The sequence below is a fragment of the Crocuta crocuta genome, unplaced genomic scaffold (genome assembly GCF_008692635.1).
Source record: "Crocuta crocuta isolate KB4526 unplaced genomic scaffold, BGI_CrCroc_1.0 scaffold1, whole genome shotgun sequence".
NCBI lineage: Eukaryota > Metazoa > Chordata > Mammalia > Carnivora > Hyaenidae > Crocuta > Crocuta crocuta.
In genome coordinates this window covers 7,575,654-7,601,896 of record NW_027527930.1, presented here as the reverse complement: position 1 = coordinate 7,601,896, position 26,243 = coordinate 7,575,654, and the positions used below count along the sequence as shown (strand labels likewise).

Genomic DNA, 26,243 nt, shown 5'->3' with positions numbered 1-26,243 from the left:
TGGAGAAACTGGGCAACTTGTCCTGCAAAATGTCCCCCATTCTTTATTTGTTTCCTTGTAGTGTCATTTAACTTTATCCCCCATTTTTCTGGTAAATGAAGTTAGCTTTAGGTACTTTATATTCAAGTTTGACTTTTTGGCATGCATACTTTGCCAGTTATGCTATGTGCTATATCACATGTATGCTATGTGCTATATCATGCTATATCACACTGAAAGTTTTTCCCCTCTTTTGGTGATGCTAAGATTGCATTGAGTTGAGGTGGTGACAGCCAATCTTTCTTGTAAAGTTCCTCATCAGTCTTTAGCCTAATGGTTTCATTCATTGATGATCATTGCCTCAGTCAGTTATTTTATTAGGAGTTGGAAAATGGTGATTTCCTATTTCTTTCCTTCCTTCCACGCTAAAATTCTTCTGTGAAACGAAATTTTTCTTCTTCCCCCAGGACTGCTTGGTCATCGTGAAATAGAATTTGTATAGTAAGGGTAGGCCAAAAAATTTTTTTCTTTTAATTTTTATTTTAGAGCAGTGGTGGGGAGGGGCGCAGGGGAGAATCAAGCAGGCTACACATTCAGCTCAGAGTCCAGTGCAGGCTCTATCCCATGGCCTGAGCCGAAATCAAGAGTCAGATGTCCAACTGACTGAGCCACCCAGGCGCCCCTAAAAATTCTTTTTAATTGACAGTTTTTATAAGAAGTTGTTAGTGGCCTGATTATTTCCAGTGGTGTCCAAGGAACTGAGTTTTAAATTTTTCATCTTTACTTTTAAAAAGTTTAATTTTGAATGCATGAGTTTTCATAAATTGAGTGTGCTTGAGTTGGTTACATTCATTATTCTTTTTGATCAAATTATCACAGTTTTGGCCAGTATGAGCCCTTAACTTCAATAATACCCGTCTGTTTTTTCTTACCTTATTGTTAGTACTCCTTATTGCTTCTGTTGGTTCATCTCACCCCTCCTCTTTGCCACAGAGATTTGCACATGCTGTTCATCTTTGCCCATACCTCATGGCCTGGCTGACTACGTCCTTTAGGCCTCAGTGAAATTTTAATGGAGCAGCCCTCTCTTATCTCCCACCCCCCAGATGTGATTAGCTCCCTCATTTAGTACTCTTATAGCCTCTGTATTTCTCTAAGGAACTTACCACAATTGTTAATATTTATTTGATATGCTGAGTTTGTTTGCCATCCTGTCCTTAGTATTTAGCTCTATGTGTGACATGTAGGGGATACTTGGTAAATACTTGTTGAATGAGTGAAAGAATGTATGATACATAAAACCAGGAGAGACTATGTATTATCAGGAAATCTAAGGGAGAAGAGCTTTTCTAGGAGGATGTGTGTTCAATGAAATTTGAAGATCTTTTTTTGGGAGCTGAAGGAACAATAACATAAGGACCCTGAGAAGGTAGAAAGGTGAGAAATCTAATATGCTGTGGCTTGAAAAGAATGTATTGAATTTTGTGATTTGAGTTCCTAAGTGCCTTGCAGCTAGTGAACTCTGAGTAGACTAGTGTGGTTGTAATCCAGTGTGAAATGTAAAAAGCAAGCTAAATGAATCAGTACAGATCATAGTTTGTCTCATTTAAAAGTTGAGATAAAGCCTTGGAATTTCCTGGCCAAGGCTACAATAAATAGCTTATTGAGCTTATAATAACCAGGATTTAAGTCTTCTGACTTCAGGTGCAGTTCTTAGAATTTTTATATGTACCCATTTGGGAATTTATACTATTCATCTGGAGGGTGACAAGAGTCTCTCCAGCCCTGTAGAAGCCCCAGTGATCTTTAGACCTGAAAGAAAACTTAAATATCATCTCATAGAGTGGCCTTACAACTCAGACCATTTTGGTAATATCGTCATGATTTTTCTCATAACTACCCATTTGTGTTAACAATTTTCTTTAGGGGCACCTGGGTGGCTGAGTTGGTTAAGTGTCTGACTTCGGCTCAGGTCATGATCGGACAGTTTGTGAGTTTGAGTCCCACACTGGGCTTGCTCCTGTCAGCACAGAGCCTGATGTGGGGCTCAAACTCATGAACTGTTGAGATCATGACCTGAGCCGAAACCAAGAGTTGGATGCTCAGTCAACTGAGCCACCCAGACTAGGTGCTCCTAGACTTGTTCTTTGATGTAATGTCGGATAAGCAGGTGTTGTGAGGTATTAAAGGCATATTAGCACCAAACAGACTTTTTAAAATATATTATTAGGTAATTAAAAGATAATTTTTTGTTGTGTGAATTAGTCCATTTAGTGACTCAGCTGTTGCCTAACAGCTATAATTGCATATATTAGGGATACTTATCTCCCACTTTGGAAATATTGATCTGGTTTGGCAACTTTTCCCTTTTGGTTAGAGAAATTGTAGCCCATAGAGGTTAAGTGGCCTACCCAAAGCTATATGATCTGCTAAAGCTTTTATTTAAAAAATTTTTTTCTAAGTTTATTCTGAGAGAGAGTACATGAGCAGGGGAGGGACAGAGAGAATCCCAAGCAGGTTCTGCACTGACCATGCATAACCCAGTGTGGGGCTTGAACTGACCAACCCAGGGGATTTTGACCTGAGCTGAGATCAAGACTTGGACACTTAACTGAGCCACCCTGGTGCCCCATAACCTGCTAAAACTTGTAGTTTAGACTCTTGATGATTAGTTCATTTGTTCTTTTTATTACATATTTCTTTGTAATGAGTGAAGGAAAAGTGATTAAGTTGATATTGACAAAATATTGATATAATGATTCTGTTTATTTTGTTTCCTCCAATTTTTATTTATTATACACACTTAATACCAGTAAAGGTTTAAAAAAGTTCCACAACTTCACAAACTTTACTTTTCCGTATAGCCATATGCTTTTTTTTTTTTTTTTTCTTGTGGGTCCAATTTGGATTCAACTTGTATACTAGTAATGGAATTACTTGTATGAAGAAGATAATCATTAGAAAAGCAAGTTTCACATTGTAAGGATTGTCCTCATATATTAGTTTCCTAATGTTGCTATAACAAAGTATCACAGGTTTAGTGGCTTAAAACAACACAGATTTATTATCTACAGTTCTGGAGATCAGAAATTGAGGAAATGGGTTTCACTGGCCTAAAATCAAGGTGTAGGCAGGACAATTTATGTACATAGCCCTGTGTTACTTCTTGAGGCTCCAGGGGAGAATCCATTCCCTTACCTTGTCCAGGTTCTAGTCTCTGTCTGCATTTCTTGGTTTGTAGTCCCTTCCTCCATCTTCAGATCTCACTTTGACTCTGACTTCCCGCTTCTCTCATTAGAACCTTTATGATTGTGTTGAGCCACTCTGATAATCCAGGATAATCTCAACTCGTAGTCTCTTAATTTAATCACATCTGCAAAGTTTCTTTGCTGTGTAAGGTGACATAGGTTCTGGGGATTAGGATGTGGACATTGTGGGGGTGGGGGAGGTTGGGGGGATATTATTCTGTCTACCATACCTAGGCTCTGAATTGATTTTTTTTTTCTTGAAATACTAATTATGGGGTACACTTTTAGCATTAGGTGGTCTCTTCAGTCAGCCTACACAAGCTCCTACCCAGTCCAACCAGCTGATAAATACTGCGAGTGCTCTTTCTGCTCCAACACTGTTGGGAGATGAGAGGGATGCTATTTTGGCAAAATGGAATCAGCTGCAGGCCTTTTGGGGAACAGGAAAAGGATATTTCAACAATAACATTCCACCAGTGGAATTCACACAAGAAAATCCCTTTTGCCGATTTAAGGTATTAGTACTTCTTTTGATCCTCTTGAAGAGTGTGTGTAAGAGAATCTAATATTTGGATTAAAATAATACCAAGAAAACAATTGCTTGGTTTTTAGCACGCCTTGAACACGGTACCTTATGCTTTTGCTTTAAAAATACAGAAGTTATTAAAATGAAGTGATTTCTTACAAATACGTCATTGAAGGTGACCAGAATATGACTGAAGGAAGGTGTGATTAGAATATAACCTAAAACTGAGGAAAAAGCGTTAACAGAAGGGGAGTGGTCTGCTTGGCATCTATAAAGGGGGGACCCCAAATTAGAACTTAGTTGTATTCATCCAACACTGTCTAGGAAGTATATCCTAACCAGCATACAAGTAGATGTTGTGTTTGGTGTGTATAATTCTGTTGTCACTATTACAGCTGGATGTTAAAGCCATTAAAACAGAATACTCCATTTTCTTTCTGATTCCTTGCCTACCAAACAACCTTCTCATTGGAATTTAACTGCCCAGACATTGTTTCATCAGCCAGTGAGAGTATTTAGGTCAACTTGATGGCATATTTTTCACAACAAATTTGCAATCCAGTTTATACTTCAGCCACTTTGGCAAAAAACCCCACAAACAAACAAACAAACCACTTTCTGCTGCCTATGTCAGTCTCTAATCAGTATGTACATAAAGCCTTGTTTGGAGCTGCAAGGCTGAGGATCAGACCCTTTGAACATGGTTAAACAACAAAAAGTGACTGGCTTATCTTATTAAAGAACATCTGTCTCGTCACTCCTAATAAAAAGTTTTTGAGTGTATATAGTTGAAGTTTTAATACCTTTGTTTAGTGACTGAGAGCTATACAGTGGACATTTTCTTTTTTTTAATCCAATATATAACATACAGTGAAATGCAAGCTAGTGTAGAATTTAAATTTAAACAAATTTTTTTTAATGCTTATTTTCATTTTTGAGAGAGCATTAGCAAGGGAGGCGCAGATAGGGAGACACAGAATCTGAAGCAGACTTCAGGCTCCAAGCTGCCAGCACAGACCTGACATGGGGCACAAACCCATGAACCCTGAGAACATGACCTGAGCCGAAGTCGGGTGCTTAACCAACTGAGCCACCCAGGCTCCTCATTTTTAAGTTATTTTTTTTAAAAGTTGTATTATAAGTGGTGACAAAGAGAAAGACTTCTATCTAAAAGAGTACTTAGAAAGCCATAGTTTGTCATATTTAATATTAGTTAAAAACTAACATGCTTCATAAAGTTTTGCATTACATGAAACTATAAAGTGATGTAGACATTCCCCCTACAGTATTTGTAAATTTGACAGTGTTATTCTACCTTAAAAGTATTTATGTTTAGTAAGTCATTTCTTTTTATATTTAAAACTTAGTTTAAGATCCACTAAGTATATGGTAAAATAAATTACATCTTGGTCCATGACTTTTGCAGTTATTTTAACAATTACATGAAGAATTGTTTCATCAGAGTTCAGAAACACCCAACAATAGTGAATATCAAAGTTTTTCAGACGAGAAAGCTCTTTGGTTACTCTGTTGGAGAGGATTTAAATTTCATTGAAGTTTATATTTTTGGGTAAAATAGTTTCTTTTTATTATTGTGTGATGATATAGGGTACAGAGTTGTGGGAAAAATTATTATTTCCTTCTCTAGCAGACATTAAGCTGTTTTCCCTGTTTAAGCAGATATTTAAGATATTAATATTAAATGTCTAATTTAAAATCTACATATTTTTGATATTGTTTATTTTGTCATTCTACAGGCAGTAGGTTATAGTTGTATGCCCAATAATAAGGATGAAGATGGGCTAGTGGTTTTAGTTTTCAACAAAAAAGAAACAGATATTCGAAGCCAGCAACAGCAGTTGGTAGAATCATTGCATAAAGTTTTGGGAGGAAACCAGACCCTTACTGTAAATGTAGAGGGTATTAAAACATTGCCAGATGATCAGTAAGTATACATTAAATGTCCTATCTATTTCTATGTGCTTGGGTCCAAAAAGAGTGATCAATAGCATTTTTGTTGATAAAACACTGAGTAAATCTTAGAGCAGAATGTTATTTCTCAGCTAGTGATTATTCAGTATTGACAGCAACATTTGTTTAAAAGCTTTTTTCTTAATCTTGGAGTTCTTAACCCACTGGATGCTAATAATTCCTTAGATTTTTCCGTTCAGAAACAGGAAGAAACAGTTTTGCCTGTATCCAAATCAAAGCCCAAAAAGATGTTACTGGAAAGCCATTCCATTCATGGCTAAATAGGACTGACTTAACTTCCCTTATCTTCTGCATAATTTTCATACTTAGTGGCAAAAACATTTATTTTAGGATATTTTGGGTTAGAAGAATTATTAGTGAGATATAATAACTGAGCTTAGATAATCTTCAGCAGAATCTCCAAAGTATTTCTCCATTCTGGAAAAGACATAGGACTTTGCAGCCAAGCATACCTTTTACAAATATATGCCTATCTCATTTAGGTTGATTTAGAGGTGAATGTGAAGTAATGGTTCTTTATTTTCCATGATTTAAGAAAATGCTATTTTAATTCTCTTCTAAAACAACAATCTTTGAATTCATCTAGCACCTTTGTAGAGTCACATGGTGCACTGATACTTGGGACTGTGAGTTCTGTGCCATTTTATAACTTAGTAATTCTTTCCCCAGGACGGAAGTTGTCATTTATGTTGTTGAGCGTTCTCCTAATGGTACTTCAAGAAGAGTTCCAGCTACAACACTATATGCGCATTTTGAACAAACTAACATAAAAACACAGTTGCAGCAGCTTGGTGTAACCCTTTCTATGACTAGAACAGAACTTTCTCCAGCACAGATCAAACAACTTTTACAGAATCCTCCTGCTGGTACGTTTTTAGAATCACAGAGTTGAAGAAATGAAAGATTTAGAAATATATATGCTTCCTCTCTTTTGAGAGAAAGTAGTTGGTTATTAATAAAATCAGTGTTTATCATGTCTGCTTTTTTGGGACATAGTTTTGAATGTTTTCATTGTAGTCATTGTCGTTTAGCTTTTTTATATAGTTCATGTGTGTGTTAGAAATTTTGTGAAATGATGAACTAAAGAAAAATAGTCCATAAGCTATCTACCCAAGGGTAATTAACTTTTAATATTTTTTTTTCTAGCTTATCTATTGTTCTGAGTATTCAAGTAAAACCTGAATGTGTTCTCACCATCAAAGATTGTAGATAGCATAACTAAATTGAACATATGACCTACATGACAGAGCCTCTTTATCTCTTTTCCACAGAAATAGCTACTAATAAAAATTAGCTAATAATAACTCATTGTATATGTGTATGTATACGGAAGTGCTAAAAAAGGAAAAAGATTCTGCACTGTACATTTACTGCAACTTGCCTTTTAACAGCGTTTCTTAGCACTTTCCACATGTCAGTACATGAAAGTAAATGTTCTTTTTAAAATCTACATGGAGGGGCGCCTGGGTGGCTTAGTTGGTTAAGCGTCCAACTTTCGCTTAGGTCATGATCTCGTGGTTCGTGGGTTCGAGTCCCGCGTCGGGCTCTGTGCTGACTGCTGGCTCAGAGCCTTGGAGCCTGTTTCAGAGTCTGTGATTCCCTCTCTCTCTGACCCTCCCCTGCTCACGCTATCTCTCTCTCTCTCTCTCTGCTAGAAATAAATAAAAAAACATTAAAAAAAAAATTTAAAACCTACATGGAATACCATGGATGTACCATACTTCACTTCTAAGTCATTTTTACCTTTTCATTATTATAAACTATGCAACAGTTAACATCCTTGTAAATATAAATATGTCTTAGAACATGTGGATCTGTATTCTTTAGAATAGATCTCTGATAATGAAATTTTTGACTCAAGATTATGTATAGTTTATGTATTGTTAGATACTGCCAAATTGCTCTTAAAAGAAAGTTGTAAACATAACATGAAGGTGTTTTTTTCTTTTTTAATTTTTCTAATATTTTCTCATTTTGATTTATTTTTGCAATAGTGGAGGTTATCTTTTTAATCTTGCCACTCGGACTGCAAAAATTTAATACTTTTTTTTTTAATGGTTGTTTGAGAGCATGACTGTGCGTGCAAGTGGGGAATGGGCAGAAAGAGGGAGAGAGAGAATCTTAAACAGGCTCCTGCTCCTAGCATGGAGCCCAGCGTGAGACTCAGTCCCTCCAATCAGAAGATCATGACCTGAACTAAAATCAAGAGTTGTACACTCAACTGACTGAGCCACTCTGACACCCCTGCCCACTTTGTTAGATGTTTTTGTCTTCCTTTCTGATTTATAGGAACTCTTTCTGTATTCTGGAGGGTAACCTATTTTCCTGTAGGTTTTAGGTATTTTCTTTCAATCTGTAATTTTTTTTTAAGCTTTATCCTACAAAAATTTTCGTTTTTGTAGTGGTCATATTTGACAGGCCTTTTTATTACAGCTTCTGAGTTTTTTGTCTTATTTTAGGAAGGCCTTTCCCATACAAATATGAAAATGGAGAATAGTTTTTTGTTTTTGTTTTTTCAGAAAAAAATATTTGTCTTTTTGGTAGGTGTTGATCCTATTATCTGGGAACAAGCCAAGGTGGATAACCCTGATTCTGAAAAGCAAGTATATCTTCATCTTGTTTTCATATAAAAACTAACATTTGCTACTAGGGAAGCAAACAAATGCCAACTATTAATTAGAATTCTTACCTTTGAGGTGAATTTCAGTTTCACTGCTTTTTAAAGAATGTTAACTGGTAAGGCAGTGTAGTGTAGTGTAAACATTAAAATCTGAGTACCAGTTCCCTAATTCTACTTGTTTTTAAAAATACAGTTTCTGACTGATTTTATTTCCTCATTTGTAAAATAAAGTAAGGAGGCAAATAAAATCTGTGTGGTTTAACATGATTGATTCCGTAGACCTTGATCTGCCTTTGAACCCTCAAAATTTATTGTGAAAATATGTGAATGTTATTACGAAAACCCTAATTTCTTTTACTTTGTAATAATAGTAAAAGGCTTAAGTTAAGGTATGAAAATTGACCACTTGGGATTTTTCAGGTTAATTCCGGTACCCATGGTGGGTTTCAAAGAACTTCTTCGAAGACTGAAGGTTCAAGATCAGATGACTAAGCAACATCAGACCAGATTAGATGTAAGCATTTACCTTCATTCTCTGCTTTTGGCAATAGTAAAAGAGATTACAATTACAGACACTTCTTTTTACCATGCGGATTACTGTTTTGTTTTACAGGGAAAAAAATAGTGTACACTGCAAATTAACAATCATAGTTTTGTGCAACTACTTAATATAGAGCTTCCAAAATGTGTAAATCTGTTTTGATACATTTTAGCAATGAATTTAGAATTGCTCCTTAGCGTTGCTCTTAGGTTGTAATTTCCATTTCCAGCCAGAAAATGCATATTATTTTCTTAATTGAACAATTATATTTATGAGGCCTTATCAGAATGAAGGCCACAATTACGATTCTTTATGTTGGCATAGTATAATTGTAGTGAAGCAAATTTAAATTACGGAACGGTTAAATCTACCTGATGTTTTATTAAGTAGACCTAGTAATCAAATACTTGAAAGTTCTTACAAGTTACCTCCACATTCTCTTATGTGGAAATCCTGATAACATATTCATTCAGACTGAATAGTGAAAAGCTTACTGTTTTATGAAGCAACCCATGTCATTGTCAGCTAGCTCTAATTGATACAAATTCTCTTACATTGATCCAGTATCTGTATTTGTATAATTTACACCCATTTTCCCTGGCACTGCTTTGTAGGTGATCGCTGTGCTTCCCATGATAGCACTATAGATATTTGAACATTGTTCTTTTGAACAATTCTTCCTTTTTAATATTCCATTCCCTTCTCTGGCTGTAAATTGAAGCATTTTTTTGTTTGTTTGTTTTGTTTTTAAGTTTATTTATTCTGAGAGAGAGCAAGCAAGTGGGAGGGGCAGGGAGAAGAAGAGAGAAGAGAATCCCAAGCAGGCTCTGCACTGACAGTGCACTGACAGCCCTGATGTGGGGCTTGAATTCCCAACCCGTGAGATCTTGACCTGAGAGCTGAAACCAAGAGTTGGGACACTTAACCGACTGAACCACCCAGGTGCCCCCAAGCATGATTTTTCACGTGACATGATTTCCAGGGCCTTCATCATCTTAGCCTGGACACACTGAATTTATCCACATAACTTTTCAAATGAGTTGCAATAGTACTATAAATAGGGTGTGACCAAAGTTCTTCAAAGTAAGACTGAAGTAGCTGTTACTTGCCTTTATTTTTGTCAGTCTTGGCAGAGGTTTGTCAGTTTTATTGATCTTATTAAAGAACCAAGTTTTTGGTTTCACTGATTTTTCAATAGTATTCTGTTAATAATTTCATTAATTTCTGTTTTTAACCATTTCCTTTATTCTGCTTGCTTTGGGTCTTTTTCTTTTTCTAACTTGAGACCTTTCCTAATATAGCACTTTAATGCTATTAATTTACTTGCAGGCACTGCTTTATCTAAAATTTTGATAGTTATATTTTCATCTCTGATGCATTAAAGCTATTTTCTAATTTATCTTGGGAGTTCTATTTGACTGTTGGATCTTTTTGACTAATAGATTATTTTAGAAGTATGTTTCATTTCTGCATCTTTGGAAATTTTCTTTTTTTACTCCCGTTGATTTCTAGTCTAGTTCTATTATGGTCAGAGAACTTTGTAGGACTTCAATTCTTTTTAAGGTTTTTAACCCACATGCCTTTGAATATAATGTGTATTCTGCTGTTCTGGGTGAAGTTTTCTGTTAGTGTCAGTGAGATACAGTTGGTAATTGTTCAGTTCTTTATACTTTTGACTTTCTGTTTGCTAGTTCTATTCTGAGAGTTGAAGTCTCCAGCTAGAATTGTGGGTTTGTCTTTTCTCCAATTTTTTTTTTTTTTTTTATGTTTTATTTACTTTTGAGAGAGAGAGGGAGACACAGAATCTGAAGCAGGCTCCAGGCTCTGAGCTGTCAGCACAGAGCCCGACGCGGGGCTCGAACCCACAAACTGTGAGATCATGACCTGAGCCGAAGTCGGATGCTTACTGGCTTACTCAACTGAGCCACCCTGGCACTGCCCCTCTCCTTTCAATTCTTTAAGTGATTGCCCTAGGGCATTTCTCAGTAGAGGGGAGGTGGTGGTAACTGCGGTGGTGCTTTATCCCCCAGGCACATTTGGCAATGTCTGGAGACTTGTTTGGTTGTTAGAACTGGGTGAGTGCTACAGGCATCGACTGAGATGAGGCAAGGATGCTGATCAGCATCCTGCTGTGTACAGAACCATGCCACTGCAGCAGTTATCTGGCCCAAATTAATACAGTGGTTTTCCCCCTTAACTGCAATCTAGAAGAAGATGATCCTCTTCTGATGAATCATCAGGTCAGTAGTCACAATGCCTGTGTCATTCACCTGACTTCATCTCATCAAGTAGGCATTTTATCATCTCACATCACAAGAACAGTAGTACAGTACAGTATTTTGAGAGACCACATTCATATAACTTATTACAGTAGATTGTTATAATTGTTCCATTTTATTGTTAGTCTCTTACTATTCCTAACTTATAAATTAAGCTTTATCAGATATGTGTACCTGTAGGAAGAAACATCGTATATATAGGGTCTGGTACTATCCATGGTTCCAGGCATGGGGGATGTATGGATGAGGGGGTACTGCTATAGTACTGGAGCTGAGGAAACCTCTAGATATTACAGTGTATCTCCTCCATCAGAGCTAAAAGGCTTTTCTTAAGAGTTGTAGCAGTATGCTCACTTCTCAGTTTTGGGTTTTGTTGAAACGAGTGGGGGATGCCAGATGTGGGGGAAATGGTAACCTCACCACCAGTTCAGTGGTACTTCAGTTCATGTCTCCTTCCCTAATCCTTCTGCCACTATTTATTTTTCAAATAGTTGCCCATGCAGTCTTAAGTTTTATAGCTATATTCAATAGGTGAGATAGAGTGACATATACTTAAGTCCATCTTGTCCAGAATCAAATTTTTTCCTGTCTTGGGGCGCCTGGGTGGCTCAGTCAGTTAGGCTTCTGACTCTTGATGTCAGCTTAGATCTTGATCATCAGGGTCATGAATTCAAACCCCACGTTGGGCTCCATTCTGGGTGTGGAGCCTACTTTAAGAAACGTTGTTGACTAAGCCTCTGACTTCACCTCAGGTCATGATCTCACAGTTTGTGAGTTCAAGCCCTGCACTGGGCTCTGTGCTGACAGCTTGGAGCCTGCTTCACATTCTGCGTCTCTCTCCCTCTCTCTTGCTCTCAAAAATAAACATTTTTAAAAAGTTATTATCTTTCCCCAGTTTTTCTGTTAGATTTATCTTTACTGTATTTCAGGAGTTCATGGTTTACTCTAGATTTTAATCCCTCATCTGACTTAATTGTTACGAATGTCTACTTTCTCACCTTTCTGCTAACTCTGCTTTTGGTGTCCTCAGTTGAATAGAAAACATTAATTTTTTTTTTAAATTATTTTTAATTATTATTATTATTTTATTTTTTTTTACAAATAGTTTATTGTCAAATTAGTTTCCACATAACACTCAGTGTATTTTTAATTATTTCTGAGAGAGAGAGACAGTGTAAACAGGGGAGGGTCAGAGAGGGAGACACAGAATCTGTAACAGGCTCCAGGCTCTGACATAGCTGTCAGCAGAGAGCCCAACACGGGGCTCGAACTCATGAACCGTNTAACGATACCCACTAGTTTTTTGCCTTGTGTTTTTTCTTGGGATTTTGCTCAAGAAGTCTTTCTCACTCCAAGGTCTCATCTCTTACTTTTTTCTTCTAACATTTACAGTTTAACCTTTCCCATTAGGTTCTTGTATCTTCGTGGAGTTTGACTTTGTACAGGAAGTGGTACAAACCCAACTTTATTTTTCTCTAGTGGGTCAGGTTTGCAAGTGTCATCCATAAATAATATCCAGTGTGACTTACATAACATCCTAGTGACTTATCAAAGCAAATTTACCCAACCAAATTCCCATCTATGTACATGTGATATATTCTGTTCTTAAATCAGTTTCACTTTTTTTTTTTTTTTTTTTACATGTTGTGGCTTTGTAGTGTATCTCAGTGTGGTAGAATGAATCTCTGATCTTTGTTCTTTTCAGAGTTGTTTCATCTTTGTGGATTTTTACTGTTCTATAACAGTCTCAGAATCTAATTATCAAAATGCTAGAATTTTAGTTGGAATTATTTGTAGATAATTGAATCTTCATAAATTATTCCATTATGAACACATTATATTTCTTTACTCATTGAGCTAGTCTTTTGAAACAGTTAAAAAAATATTTGAGGTAGTGGGAAGGGACAGAAAGAGGGGGTACTGCTATAGTACTGGAGGCTCCATGCCCAGTGCGGATGCAGGGCTCCGTCTTACGACTCTGAGATAATGACCTGAGCCAAAATCAAGAGTCAGATGCTTGACTGAGCCACCAAGGTGCCCCATTTTTAAGTATTTTCTTTAAAAGCCTTGTACCTTCTGGGGCACCTGGGTAGCTCAGTTGGTTAAGCATGGACAATTGATTTTGGCTCAAGTCGTGATCTCACAGTTCATACGTTTGAGCCCTGCACCAGGTTCTGCACTGCCAGCATGGAACCTGCTTGGAATTCTCTCAAAATGAACTTTAAATTAAAAAATAATAATTTTAAAAAACCTTATGCCTTCTTTCTTGGGTTAATTCCTTAGATTGCTTTAGTGTTTGTGAATAAATACTGAATGGTAAACATTTCTAACCCTCTTAGTTATTGCTGGTTGTGAAGACCACTGTATTACTCTTGTCTGGAAGCCTGCCAACTTTTTAAAACAAAGGTAGTAGAAGTGCCTAGATTATGTAATATAAAACATGGTCCACCTAATTTTGTTCCTTCAGCATGACCTGTCACTGGAAAGTTTTCTTAAAAGGTGATATGTCCATGTGGACATACTAAAACGTCTTGCACAATCTTCTTATCCTCTTTTAACAGCTCCCGCCAGTGCCACAGAATGATTAATTAGGATAGTTGACAATTATGGGATTAATTCAGGTTTGGTAGCTTTAATGCAGTGCATTTTTAACTTTGTAAGGTTAAGACTTCATAAAGTGGAACAGTATGATTACAGGCCAAAGGGCAAATCCAAGATGCAGAGGCATAAAAATGTATTAGGTTGTATAATAAATATCCTTCCTTTCTCCTCCACTCTGATCACTCTAAATTACTCACTGAATACTGGACTATGTTATGCTTTTCAGATTGTCTATTAAGGCCACTCCTGGATGTGACTTTATAGATAACTTTTTCCATTCATCGGCTGGTTGTTCGTCCTGTTCCTTAATATTTCTCAAGTATATGTTTTGTTTTTCTGTACACTTTGTCTCATCATTAAATTTCCCAGAGCTCTTAAGAAGCCTTTGAATGGTACTTTTTAATTTTAGGTGCATAGACGTGAAGAAATATAAAGGCAGATTTACAGGTGTTTGTATTTTGAAAGATGAATCTCTGTCTCATCTTAGAATCAGACTTTGCATACAGTAAACCTGATACATATTTGTGATGTCTATACTCTCCTTCAAAACTTTGTTTTGAAAAACAGATCATATCTGAAGATATTAGCGAATTACAGAAGAATCAAACCACAACTATGGCCAAAATTGCACAGTACAAGAGGAAACTCATGGACCTTTCCCATAGAACTTTACAGGTAGTGATTTAGAATTTTTTTTGAATATCTGTAAGACTGTATGTGTGATAGCGCCAGATAGAGATTTTTGGGATAGAGAACATAAACACTGAAAGGAAGAAATAGTAATTTGAAACTGAAGTATCAGACTTTCTCAGTAAAACCTAGGAGTTAGAAGAGAAGTCTAGGAGTGGGTGAAGAAAGTAAATAGATTCTAAAATTCATATCTTGAGAGGGTAGAAGCAGTGAAGAAGTAAATCATCTTGGTGTATAGAAAGCACGTATCTAGTTTTCATAAAAGTAAAATTATTTGATTTTCAATGCTAGAAAAGTATAACCATTAATGAAACAGTGGAATGAAAAACAGAACTTCAAAATTAACAAGAGGGAGTAAAAGCATGAATAGCAACAAAAACTGAAAGTTTAAACTGTCATGAAAACAAGCATTAGCTACCAGAATCAACTGAAGACAGCAAGACCTGTATGTAGAATAAAATTTGTAGCATTTAAGCTTTCATTAAAATTTTTTTTTTTTTAATATTTATTCACTTTTGAGAGAGATGGAGACCCAGCATGAGTGGGGTAGGGGCAGAGAAAGGGAGACACAGAATTAGAAACAAGCTCCAGGCTCTGGGCTGACGGCTCAAACCTATGAACCAAGAGATCATGACCTAAGCCTCAGTCGGATGCTTAAACTGAGTTACAGAGATGCCCTTAAGCTCTCTTTTTAAAATACAAATGCAAAGAATAAGGAACTAGTACTTATCTTAAGCAGTTAGAGACTATCAAGAGACGCCAATGAGAGAGAAATACAGATATGAAATGAGTGAAACAAATGAATCATAGTACAAAGAATAAACAAAAAACTGTTTCTTTGAAAAGATCTTTGAAATGATTAAACATCTCATGAGTCCAAATAAGGAAAAGGAGAAAGGAAACATTACTATAGATGATAGAACAGAATGAGAAAACACCACATGCAATTCAGGGCAACAAATTAGGGAGCTGGAGAAAATAGATGCATTTTGGTGACTTCAATTTTACAAAAAAGTCATCTACATAGGTGCAGAAATCTTAAATTGAGAAACTTCTTAAACTTTACCCACCATATATTTCACCCATTTAAAGTGTACAGTTCAGTGGTTTTTCGTATAGTCCATCTGTGCAACATTGCCGCAGCCAGTTTTAGGACATTTTCCTCACCCTAAAAAGAAACTTCATCCCTATTAGCAATCACTCCCCATTTCATCCCAAACCCCCCCGTCCAAGCAACCACTTTTTGTCTCTGGATGAGCGTATTCTGGACACTTCACATAAATGGCATCAAGAGGTGTGGTCTTTTGTGACTGGCTTCTTATGTAGCATCGTGTTTTCAAGGTTCATCTGTGTTGTAGCACGTAATATTACTCCCTTTTTATTGCTGATAATATTCTATTACATGAACATACCAATATTCATCAACTCATAAACATTTTGGTTGTTTCCCCCATTTGGTTATTACATATGTTGCTACTAACATTTGTGTTCAAATATTTGTGCGGATGCATGTTTTCATTTTTCTTGGGTATATGAATCTAGGATTGGAATTGCTTGGTCATATGGTAACTTATGTCTAACTTTTTGTAGAACTGCTAAAAACTTTTCCAGAGCAGCTGTACTGTTTTACATCTCTGCTTCTCGTACCCCCCAATAAAAATCTACTAGTACACATTTCTAATAAATAGAGATGCAGATTATGCTAAGTGAAAGAAGCCATATTTCAAGGCTACAAAAGGCATGATCCCATTTATATGATGTTACGCAAAAAGCAAAATGAGGGACAGAGAACAGGTCAGTAGTTGCTAGGGGCAGGTAATAAAGGGAGAGCAATGACTACAAGGAGTAGATGGAAATGTTCTGTACCTTGATTATGGGGATAGTAACATGACTTTGTCAAAATTCATAACTGTGCACCAAAAATGGGTGATTTGTTATATGTGAATTATACCTCAATAAATCTGACCAAAAGCAATGTAAATGCAAAAAGAATCCAATTTATCAAATTCTGAAGCAATACACTGTGACAAAGGAAGGTTTATTTCAGGAATGCAGGGTTGGTTCTATAACAGGGAATCAGCATATAATTTATCATAATCCGCACATTAAAGGAAAAATGGTAGACTGTTACCAAAAATGAACAGCAATTATTCAGAGAAGCAAAGGATTAAAATCACATTCAGAAAATAATTTGTCTTTTTGATGATGGCATGATTGTGTATCTAGAAAAACTCTAGGAGAAAACTAGAGAACGTGATAAAATGGCTAGATGCAAGATAAATGTACCGAAACCAGCATACCATATTAGTGAAAACAGGAAAATATTTCAATTACTGTGATGAAAAAATTATAAAATATTTAGAGGAATAAATTTATGAGGGAAGTACAAAATCTGAATTAAAGTCTTTACAAAATGACATATAAACCATATTTAGGTGAGAAGATTTACTGTTCACTTTCTAAAGTTTGAAAATTTACAACTTTTAAAGACTCGATCAAGAAATCTTTCAGTTCATCAATTGAGAAGGGTAAGTGTTTTCAGAATAGCTTTTGGAGGACAAAAAAAAATAGTGAAGGGGACTTGCAAGATTTTAAAACCTGTCTTAAAGTTTCTGTAACAAATTATTGTGGGACCGGCATAAGATTGGACAATAAAGATAAATAGAACAGAATCCAGAAATAGATGCCCACTGTATCTTAAAGTTTCATATGGTAAAGGTGGTATTTCAGTTCAGTTGGTTTATTTAATAAATAATGCTAGAGTAACTGGCTGGGAAAAAAACTGGACTCCAGTATCATACCATAGACAAAAACAGGTGGATTAAAGATTTAACTCTAAAAAATTGATGAAGCTACATTCATGACTGTAGAGATTGGAGAGATTTTTGGCCAGAAAGCCAGAAACTATAAAAGACTAAATAGAAAATTTTGCAAAGCAAAAGATAACAGAAGCCATTTGTCAATAGTCATGTGACAGATACCAGAGAAAGAAAAATGAATTTGCAAATGGTGAATTTTCATATTATACAAAGAAATTTTTTCAAAAATCTCAATTAAAATATGGAGAAAAATGTGTAAAGGCAGTTCACAGAAGAGCAAATGCAAAGTAGTTTTTAACTATCAAAAAGATGCTCCTTTAATTTCTAGGGAAGTATAGAGTAAAGAAAAAATGTGAGCTCCATATACACTCATCAGTTGGGGCAAAATTTAAATAACTTATTGCTGATAGCAGTATGGGGAAAAGTGTACTGTTATGTGGTTTATGAATTTAAATTGTGAAACAGTCTAGCAGTTTCTGTTAGACTGAAAACACATGCTTTTAAACTCAGCAGTCTCATTCTTGGGGGTCTAGATCAGCATCTCTCTATATAAATGTTTATTACTAGAAACAATATATACCCCTCAGTAGGAGGATCATAACTGAGTAAAGCATTGGTTATTAATGCATGACAAATCATGAAGTCATTAAAAACAAATTAGAGGCATACCAATATACTAATGTAGATTGCCTTTAATAAAAATGGACAAACCTAATCCAAATCTCAAACTGTTAAGATTCCTACTATATTGTTAGTGTATTAAGCTGGTTTCTTTCAACAACTGACTGTAATAAAATTACTTGCATAACTAAAAAAAGAATCCTGATTCTGTTGGTATTGTTGGTGGATTTTCTTTATACAGGTCCTAATCAAACAGGAAATTCAGAGGAAGAGTGGGTATGCCATTCAAGCTGATGAAGAGCAGCTGCGAGTTCAGCTAGATACAATTCAGTGTGAACTGAATGCACCTACCCAGTTCAAGGTAGGCATTTATAAGACCGTACAGCTAGAATTTGTTAGTCTTCAAAAAGAGGAATTATGTATATTTGCTTTTATCATTTTGTTCTCTTTACTCAAAACTTCCTTTCTAAAGTAGATTCTTAATGATGTGGTTTTGGCTTATGTTAGTGTTTCACATAATGTACAGAGGGAGAATTATACAACTTTATAAGAGTAGTATCCATCCTTTTAAAAGATTCTCTTTTAGAAGTAGTTGCTGTTATTAGCAGTTGTAATTTGACTCAGTTTTATTTTTAGGGCCGACTAAATGAACTGATGTCCCAAATCAGGATGCAGAATCATTTTGGAGCAGTCAAATCTGAGGAAAGATACTACATAGATGCAGATCTGTTACGAGAAATCAAGCAGGTAAGTGCACTAGTGCTAGAGTGCACTTCTAAAAGGGAGAATTCATTTCATATCCATTAGGCTTGCTGTTACCCAAAAAAACAGTAAATAACAAGTGTTGGTAAGCTTGTGAAGAAAACAGAACTTTAGTGTATTGCTGGTGGTGATGGAAAATGGTTCCTCAAAAAATTAAACTTATAAGCTGATATATGATCTAGCAGTTCTACTTCTGGATATATACCTAAAAGAATTGAAAGCAGGAACTCACATAACATTCATAGTAGCAGCATTCACAATAGTTAAGATGTGGAAGCAACTCAAGTGTCCCTAGACAGATGAATCGATGAACTAAATACAGTATATATACATTGTGGAGTACTATTCAGCCTTAAAAACAAAGGAAACTAACACTTTGGATGAATCTTGAAAATGTTATGCCAAGTGAAATAAGCCAGTTTAAAAGGATATTGTAGGGGCACCTGGGTGGCTCAGTCCTAAGTGTCCAACTTTGGCTCACAGTTTGTGGGTTTGAGCCCTGCATCAGGCTCCGTGCTGACAGCTCAGAGCCTGGAGCCCGTTTCGGATTCTGTCTCTCCCTCTCTTTTTTTTTTTTTTTTTTAATGTTTTATTTATTTCTAGGAGAGAGAGAGAGAGAGCGTGAGCAGGGGAGGGTCAGAGAGAGAGGGAGTCACAGACTGAAACAGGCTCCAGGCTCTGAGCTGGCAGTCAGCACAGAGCCCGACGCGGGGCTCGAACCCACGAACCGCGAGATCATGACCTAAGCGAAAGTCGGACGCTTAACCGACTAAGCCACCCAGGCGCCCCTCTCCTTCTCTTTCTCTGCCTCTCCCCATTCGCACTCTGTATCTCTCTCTGTCTCAAAAGTAAACATAAAAAAATTTTTTTTTTTAAATAAAAGGATATTGTATAATTCCACTTATATAGTATACCTGGAGTAGTCCAGTTCATGGTAGAATGGTGCCTGCCAAGGGCCTGAGGGGAGGGGGATGGGGAGTATTTAATGGGTACAGAATTTGGGAAGATGAAAAAGTTCTAAAAATAGATTAGCGATTTTGCAGAATGTGAATATACTAATGTTACCGAACTGTTTATTTTTCAAAAGGGTTAAAATGGATATTTCTGTGTTTTGTATATTTTATAATAAAGATGAATTCAGTTAGTTAGTGGATGTACCAGAGTTCCCTATAGCCTGCTACTCAATTTGTAGGTGGCAGCAGCAACAGCATGAGAGGTCATTACAAATGCATCATCTCGGTCCTTACTCCAAACCTACTTATGTACATTTTATTAAGATCATAGAGTGATTTGCATGTACATTACAATTTGAGAAGTAACTGTTCTGTCCTCTATTCCCAGCCTGTATACCACATATAAATTGTAAGTATGTACCAATTACTGATCTCCTCGGCCCTCAGGGGACCTAGGTGGAGGTCTGATGGCCAGAACTACTCCAACCACTTTTAGGCTCATCTGATATGAAAAGCTTGGAAAGTACTGCTCTAGCTTATGTTCCTCAGTTATAAATACAGATGGATTTAATGAAAGCCGTCCAACCAGTAACTGTATTTAAAGGCATTAATATGGTAAATTTTGAGGAACATATTAGGTAGGGTTGTTGTCATGGCCCAGAGGATTTTAGATGGCTGTAATTGTCATCTACAAATCCAATTTTATTATGTGCTTTAGAGTGGATACTGTCATTTTATACAACTAAAAATCCAGTTTGGCTCCTAGGTTCTAGGGACATAAACATACACTTGATTATATTCCACTGTAAATAACTACACAAAATTAGCTGAGAAAGATTCCAGTATATTGGGGTGAAAAATTATATTATTTATGCAATACAATTTAGAGTAACATGAACAGTTGTTTTGGAATTGGATCACAGCTCCTCACCTAGTTTATGGCCTTGAGCAGGTTTCTTACCTGCATCTCAATTTTTGTATCTGTAGAGAAGCAGTAATAATGACATCCTCAAAGGGTGCTTAAAAGAATTTTGTTAGTTAACAGCCATGAAGCTCTGAAAAACTGCCTTAACACTTGGATACTTAAAAATGTTAGCAATTGTAGTTTTCACTGTTATCATTATATACTTGGTTCTTCAAAACATAAACACTTGTAGTTTTCAGAATGATTATTTTGCTGGTCATCTATATTTGAGTACCTTCTTGGATTCTATTTAATATAAAAAATATATATCTTTAAAATTTCTACTGAAAATACTGTTCATTTGATTTTATTGTTTTTTTAGTTTGTTACTATAGGTCATAGAAATGTGTATGAATGTTTAAATACACATGTCCACTCTATTCATAGCAGCTACCAAGTGCTGTATTGCTACTAAAATAGTGAAAAAAGTATTTTCTTGTGTGTAGCTTGAAGTTTAATAGGTTAATATATTAATATATTTTTTAAATTCCTTCTAGCATTTGAAACAACAACAGGAAGGCCTTAGCCACTTGATTAGCATCATAAAAGATGACCTAGAAGATATAAAGTTGGTAGAACATGGACTGAATGAAACCATCCACATCAGAGGGGGTGTCTTTAGTTGACAATTCACAGACTTTTGTTAAGGGCTTGTGAAATGCATCTTCCTGCAACATCAGGCCTTTCTTCAGAATGAAACTGACCACATGGAGGGGAGAAAAAGCAAAACAATCCTCTCCTGGCTTTTGAGGAGGTTACTGTCATATTATTTTTCATCAGATCTGAAATAATATCCGCTTCACAGTTCTTCAAAGATAGCCTTTGAAAGATTTATACCTGAAAGCTGTTACTGTAAAAGAGAAGTACATAATTATGAAAAATATGTGCTGCTGTACATTTTGACAGCAGCATTATTCTTAAAACTAATCAGTGTTTAATGATTATTCTCCAGTGAGCCTATACTCTGCTTTCCATAGCAAGTAAATATGAAATACCTACTTTGCACATAACAAAATAAACTGTAACTACTTGGCTATTGGAGCTTTGTATTTCAGAATGTAAATGTATGTCAGTTTTTATATATTTGTGAATTCATCTGTGGGAAGCATAAAGGAAATCCAAGAGTATTTAACGATTAATGTGGTTTTCTTTTCATTCTATAAAGATTTGAAAATATATTTTTATATTATTTTACTTATTTGGAATTTACAGAACACACTTAAGCAATTAGGATATAACAAAATTACATGTTGTCATTTTTGCAACTTTTTTGTTTTTTAGAACTTTTTATTTCTAAAACAATGAAAAAAATAAATTCTTGATTGTAATTTTATATAATTCTGTCTGATGCTTTATTTGGCTCTGAGAAAATAAAATAGCCATGTCCTCACAAGTATTAAATCATAATCACAATTCAAGAATTCTAGTCTTAAGTCTGATTTTTCCATCCTACGGAAAATCTATCAATGCTAACCTTTTTTTTTAAAAAATGTTTATTTTTGAGAGAGGGAGACACAGAGTATGAACAGTGGAGGGGCAGAGAGAGAGGGAGACACAGATCCAAAGCGGCCTTCAGGCTCTGAGCTAGCAGCACAGAGCCCGATGCGGGGCTTGAACCCATGAACCATGAGATCATGACCTGAGCTGTTATCAGATGCCTAACTGACTGAGCCACTCAGGTGCCCCAATGCTGACCTGTTTTGACTAGGTTATGGCAAGTAAAATGTCAACTATCATCCAGAGTAAAGAAATGCCTGGGGTGTCTGGGTGGCTCAGTCAGTTGAGCATTTGACTGGCTCAGGTCATGATCATGCAGTGAGTTTGAGCCCCACATCTGGCTCATTACTGCCTGTCTGTCGGTACAGGGCCTGCTTCAGATCTTCTGTCCCTCCCTTTCTGCCCCTTCCCCACCTGTGCTCTCTCAAAATTAAACATTTAAAAAGAATTCCTTAATGTATCATTAGTAACTGAAAACACTAGGAGAATGTGAATTAGACATTATAATGTAAAATGGTAATTTTTTAAAACAATTTCTGACTACTTCACCCCTGGGCTGCATGTTGGCCCCTCCTGTAATGCTTCAACTTTTCATTTCTGTCATGCTTTGGCTTGTAATGAGAAGTGTTTTGAGAAACAGCCCCGTGAATCTTGCACACAGTGTTTATGGGGATGGTGAGGAGTGTGCTTACATTTCATCAGTTTTGCCATCCTCTCAGATCTCACGGAAGGAAGTGCTGTCCAGCTATAAACTAGGTTAAAGTGTGGGAGACTGGGAACTTTAAAAATGATTCTAAGTTAGGTGCTAAAAGCTTGCGGCCAGTTTTGCCAAGTTAATGCCATGCAAACTTTTATACCCTCTTCCATCACACTTTCCTACTCATCGTGCCAATTCCAACAGTGCCAGAAAAGGAATTTCTCTCTTTACCTGTGTAGGCAGTCAGTCCCATCCTCATGCATGTAGCAGAGTATGGAAGGAGTTTCTGTCTCTCTGTATGCCCTCCTACAGTAGGAAGAGCTGTTGATGTAACTGATGAGAACTGTTACTCATTGAGCCACATGCTCTAGTAGACAAGACTGCTAGTCATGTATACTATGTTCACTTCCCTAGCCTTTCATTTTTCGTGCTCTGATACTCTTAGGCTGCTAATTTCACAAGGTAAATACTTCTAGACAGGGCCAGTCAGCCTCCCATCCTACTAACTTCACATGTTAAGGCAGGCCTCTTACCCTTGTTCCTGTAGGCTGTTAGATAACTGGACTCGGTCATACCACAGGTGTGGCCCAAGCAAGTGAGTCAAGTTCTAGTTTGGGTTGGTAGGAGGAAGAATGACCCATTTGCAGGACTAAGTTGTGTTTTCCAGTACTATTTATACAAGTTCTGTGTTTAAGCTTCAACTGGCTAACAGTTCTTGTGGATAGTTGACTCAAAACTCTGAACATGAACAGAGGCAAATAGAAGAATTAAAGCACACTGGAACGGCTGGGAATATGACCACACACAGGAGACTCCTGGGCCCACCTCCTCCCACAGACACACTGAGGATGCAACGAACTCTGAATATGACCTGAAGACTAGCAGCACAGCTCTCCTGCAGCTAGAGATATTGAACAAAAACACTGAGACGGGCAGGGGAGGCAAAGATGCAGTTGAGAACCAAACAGCTAGTGTGGTGACCCATAAGCAGGAGGGGTATCACAGGCATGGAGGTCTTCCCTGAGGAGTGAGGGGATCAGATCCCACCTGGGGGGGCTCCCAATCCTGGGGATATGCACTGGGAAGATGAGCCCCCATAACATCTGGCTTTGAAAATCAGCACGACTTCTCTCAGGGAGACTTGGAGGGCCACAGAAAACCAATTCCACTCTTAACGGGCCTGAACCCTGTATCGTTAGGTTTAAGGCCAACACAGAGGCAGCAGTTTAAAGTGGCTTATATGTGAAGACTTACAGACTAATTTTAGGCTATGCACTGCAGAGGAGGGATCTGCAGACACTTTCTCCATGAACGGACATGCTGGTGCACATAATTTTTCTTGCCATTCTTCAAGCCTAGCTGGCCAGCCGCTGGCAGAAGCCAGTTCTTATACTCCATCTACCTTGCTATCACTGCTTGCCTAGCCCTGGTGTTCTCCTGTGGACCTGCCCCAGCAGGCTCCCCTCCAGAGTAGCTCTCATCATGCAAAACCCAGCAGGCAGCTACCTCCTAGCCCTGTGTCCCTCCAAAACATATCCTGCTCCAGAAAGTGGGGGGGAGGGACTAAGCCCTGTCCTCCAGCACACATGGCAGCAGCTGCAGGTAACCGTACCAGGAACTTAAGCGCATCCCATCAGCACACCCATTACAGCTACAGCCACACCTCTTAGCCAGCCATGCAGGGGACAAGCCCTGCACACAAGTCTGCCCACAGCAGTCATGACCAGTCACTGCAGCAGCCCTGCCCACCAGGGTACCGGCAGCAGTGCAACACATCCACCTGGGCTGGGTGCCAGCTCCACCCACCAGTAAACGTCAGCTGTCATGGCCCAGTCACAACGGGGGTTGCATGTAGCCCACACAAGACACCCCTGGAATGCCTGGTTCTGGTGACCAAGGGGATTATGCTACTGGGCCCCACAGGCTGACTTCTATATAAAGTCACTACTTTGAAGACCAGGAGATATAGCTGACCTACCTAATACACAGAAACAGAGTCCGACAAAATGAGACAACAAAAGAAAACAAACCTCAGGAAAAAAACTACATTAAACAGAGACAAACAATCTACTTAGGTTCAAAGTTATGGTCATAAAGATGTTCACTGGACTTAAGACTGGATGAACTCAGAATTTCAACAAAGAAACAGATAACAACCAATGAGAGCTGAAGAGTTCAGTACTGAAATGGAAACTACACTAGAGGGAATCAACGGCATGTTAGAAATGCAGAACAGATCAGTAATCTAGAAGACAGGGTAACAGAAACCACCAAGGCTAAACAGCAAAAAGAAAAAAATTTAAAGTTAAGATTGAGCTCTGCAACAACAAGTGTACTAACATTTGTATTATAGGGATCCCAAAAGAGGAGAGAAAGAGGCAGAAAACTTATTTGAAGAAATAAAAAGCAGAAAGGTTCCCTACTCTGAGGAAGGAAATAGGCATCCAGGTCCAAGAGGCACAAAGAATCCCTAATAAGATGAACCCACCGAGGTCCACACCAAGACACAACAATAATGAAAATATCAAAAATTAAAGATAAAATCATAAAAGCAGCAAGAGAAAAGCACTAGTTAAATACAACGAAACTCCATAAGGCTATAAGCTGACTGTTCACCAGAAACGCTGCAGGCCAGAAGGGAGTGGCAGAATATATTAAAAGTGCCGCAAGGAAAAAAAGTGTACAATCAAGAATATTCTACCCAGGAAAGTTAACATTTAGAATCGAAGCTAAACCAGCCTTACAAGAAGTGTTAAAGGGACTTCTTCTTTAAGGCTACAACTAGAAGAAAATTCTAAAAGAAAAATATTTCACTGATAAAAGCAAACATATAGTAAAGGCACTAGATCAATCACTTACCACAGAGCTAGTATTGTAGGTTAAAAGACAAAAGTAGTAACATCAATTATATCTACAATAATTAAAGGATACAGGAAAGATGTATAACAGGACATCACATACATAAAACATCAAGAGGGCAAGTAAAAATGTGCTTTTAGAATGTGTTTGGATTTAAGTGACCATCAACTTATCAAAAATCTACATATAATCTAGGTATTGTATATATACATAGAATGTTATATGTGAACATCAAGGTAACCACAAACCAAAAACCTGGAATACATATACAAAAAATAAAGAGGAATCCAAGTATAACACTAAAGAATGTCATATCACAAGGGAAGAAAGCAGGATAAGAAAAAAGAAACAAAACTGCATGAAACAACCAGAAAACAATTAATAAAATGGCAATTAACTACGTATCTACCAATAATTACTTTAAATGTAAAAAGACTAAATGTTCTAATCAAAAGACAAAAGGTGACAGAATAGATAAAAAGACAAGACCCATCTGCATGGTGCCTACAAGATACTCACTTCAAATCTAAATGCACATACAGACTGACACTGAAGAGAAAGAAAAAGTTATTCCATGCAAAAGGAGCCCTCCTCA

At 37.0% G+C, this 26,243-nt stretch overlaps 1 protein-coding gene across 2 annotated transcripts in view; it reads left to right on the top strand.

Annotated features, from left to right (window-relative positions):
* NUP54 (nucleoporin 54) overlaps nucleotides 1-21,727 on the top strand; it is a 29,935-nt gene extending 8,208 nt beyond the window's left edge. For both annotated transcript variants that reach the window (XM_077750483.1, XM_077750478.1), the window contains 9 exons: nucleotides 3,516-3,742; nucleotides 5,511-5,698; nucleotides 6,415-6,611; nucleotides 8,290-8,344; nucleotides 8,786-8,879; nucleotides 14,354-14,461; nucleotides 18,158-18,277; nucleotides 18,553-18,663; nucleotides 21,093-21,727. In XM_077750483.1, the coding sequence (XP_077606609.1) occupies nucleotides 3,516-3,742; nucleotides 5,511-5,698; nucleotides 6,415-6,611; nucleotides 8,290-8,344; nucleotides 8,786-8,879; nucleotides 14,354-14,461; nucleotides 18,158-18,277; nucleotides 18,553-18,663; nucleotides 21,093-21,221 (1,229 nt within the window). In that variant the 3' untranslated portion in view covers nucleotides 21,222-21,727. The remainder of the gene's footprint in view (nucleotides 1-3,515; nucleotides 3,743-5,510; nucleotides 5,699-6,414; nucleotides 6,612-8,289; nucleotides 8,345-8,785; nucleotides 8,880-14,353; nucleotides 14,462-18,157; nucleotides 18,278-18,552; nucleotides 18,664-21,092) is intronic.
* Nucleotides 21,728-26,243: the final 4,516 nt, after the last annotated feature.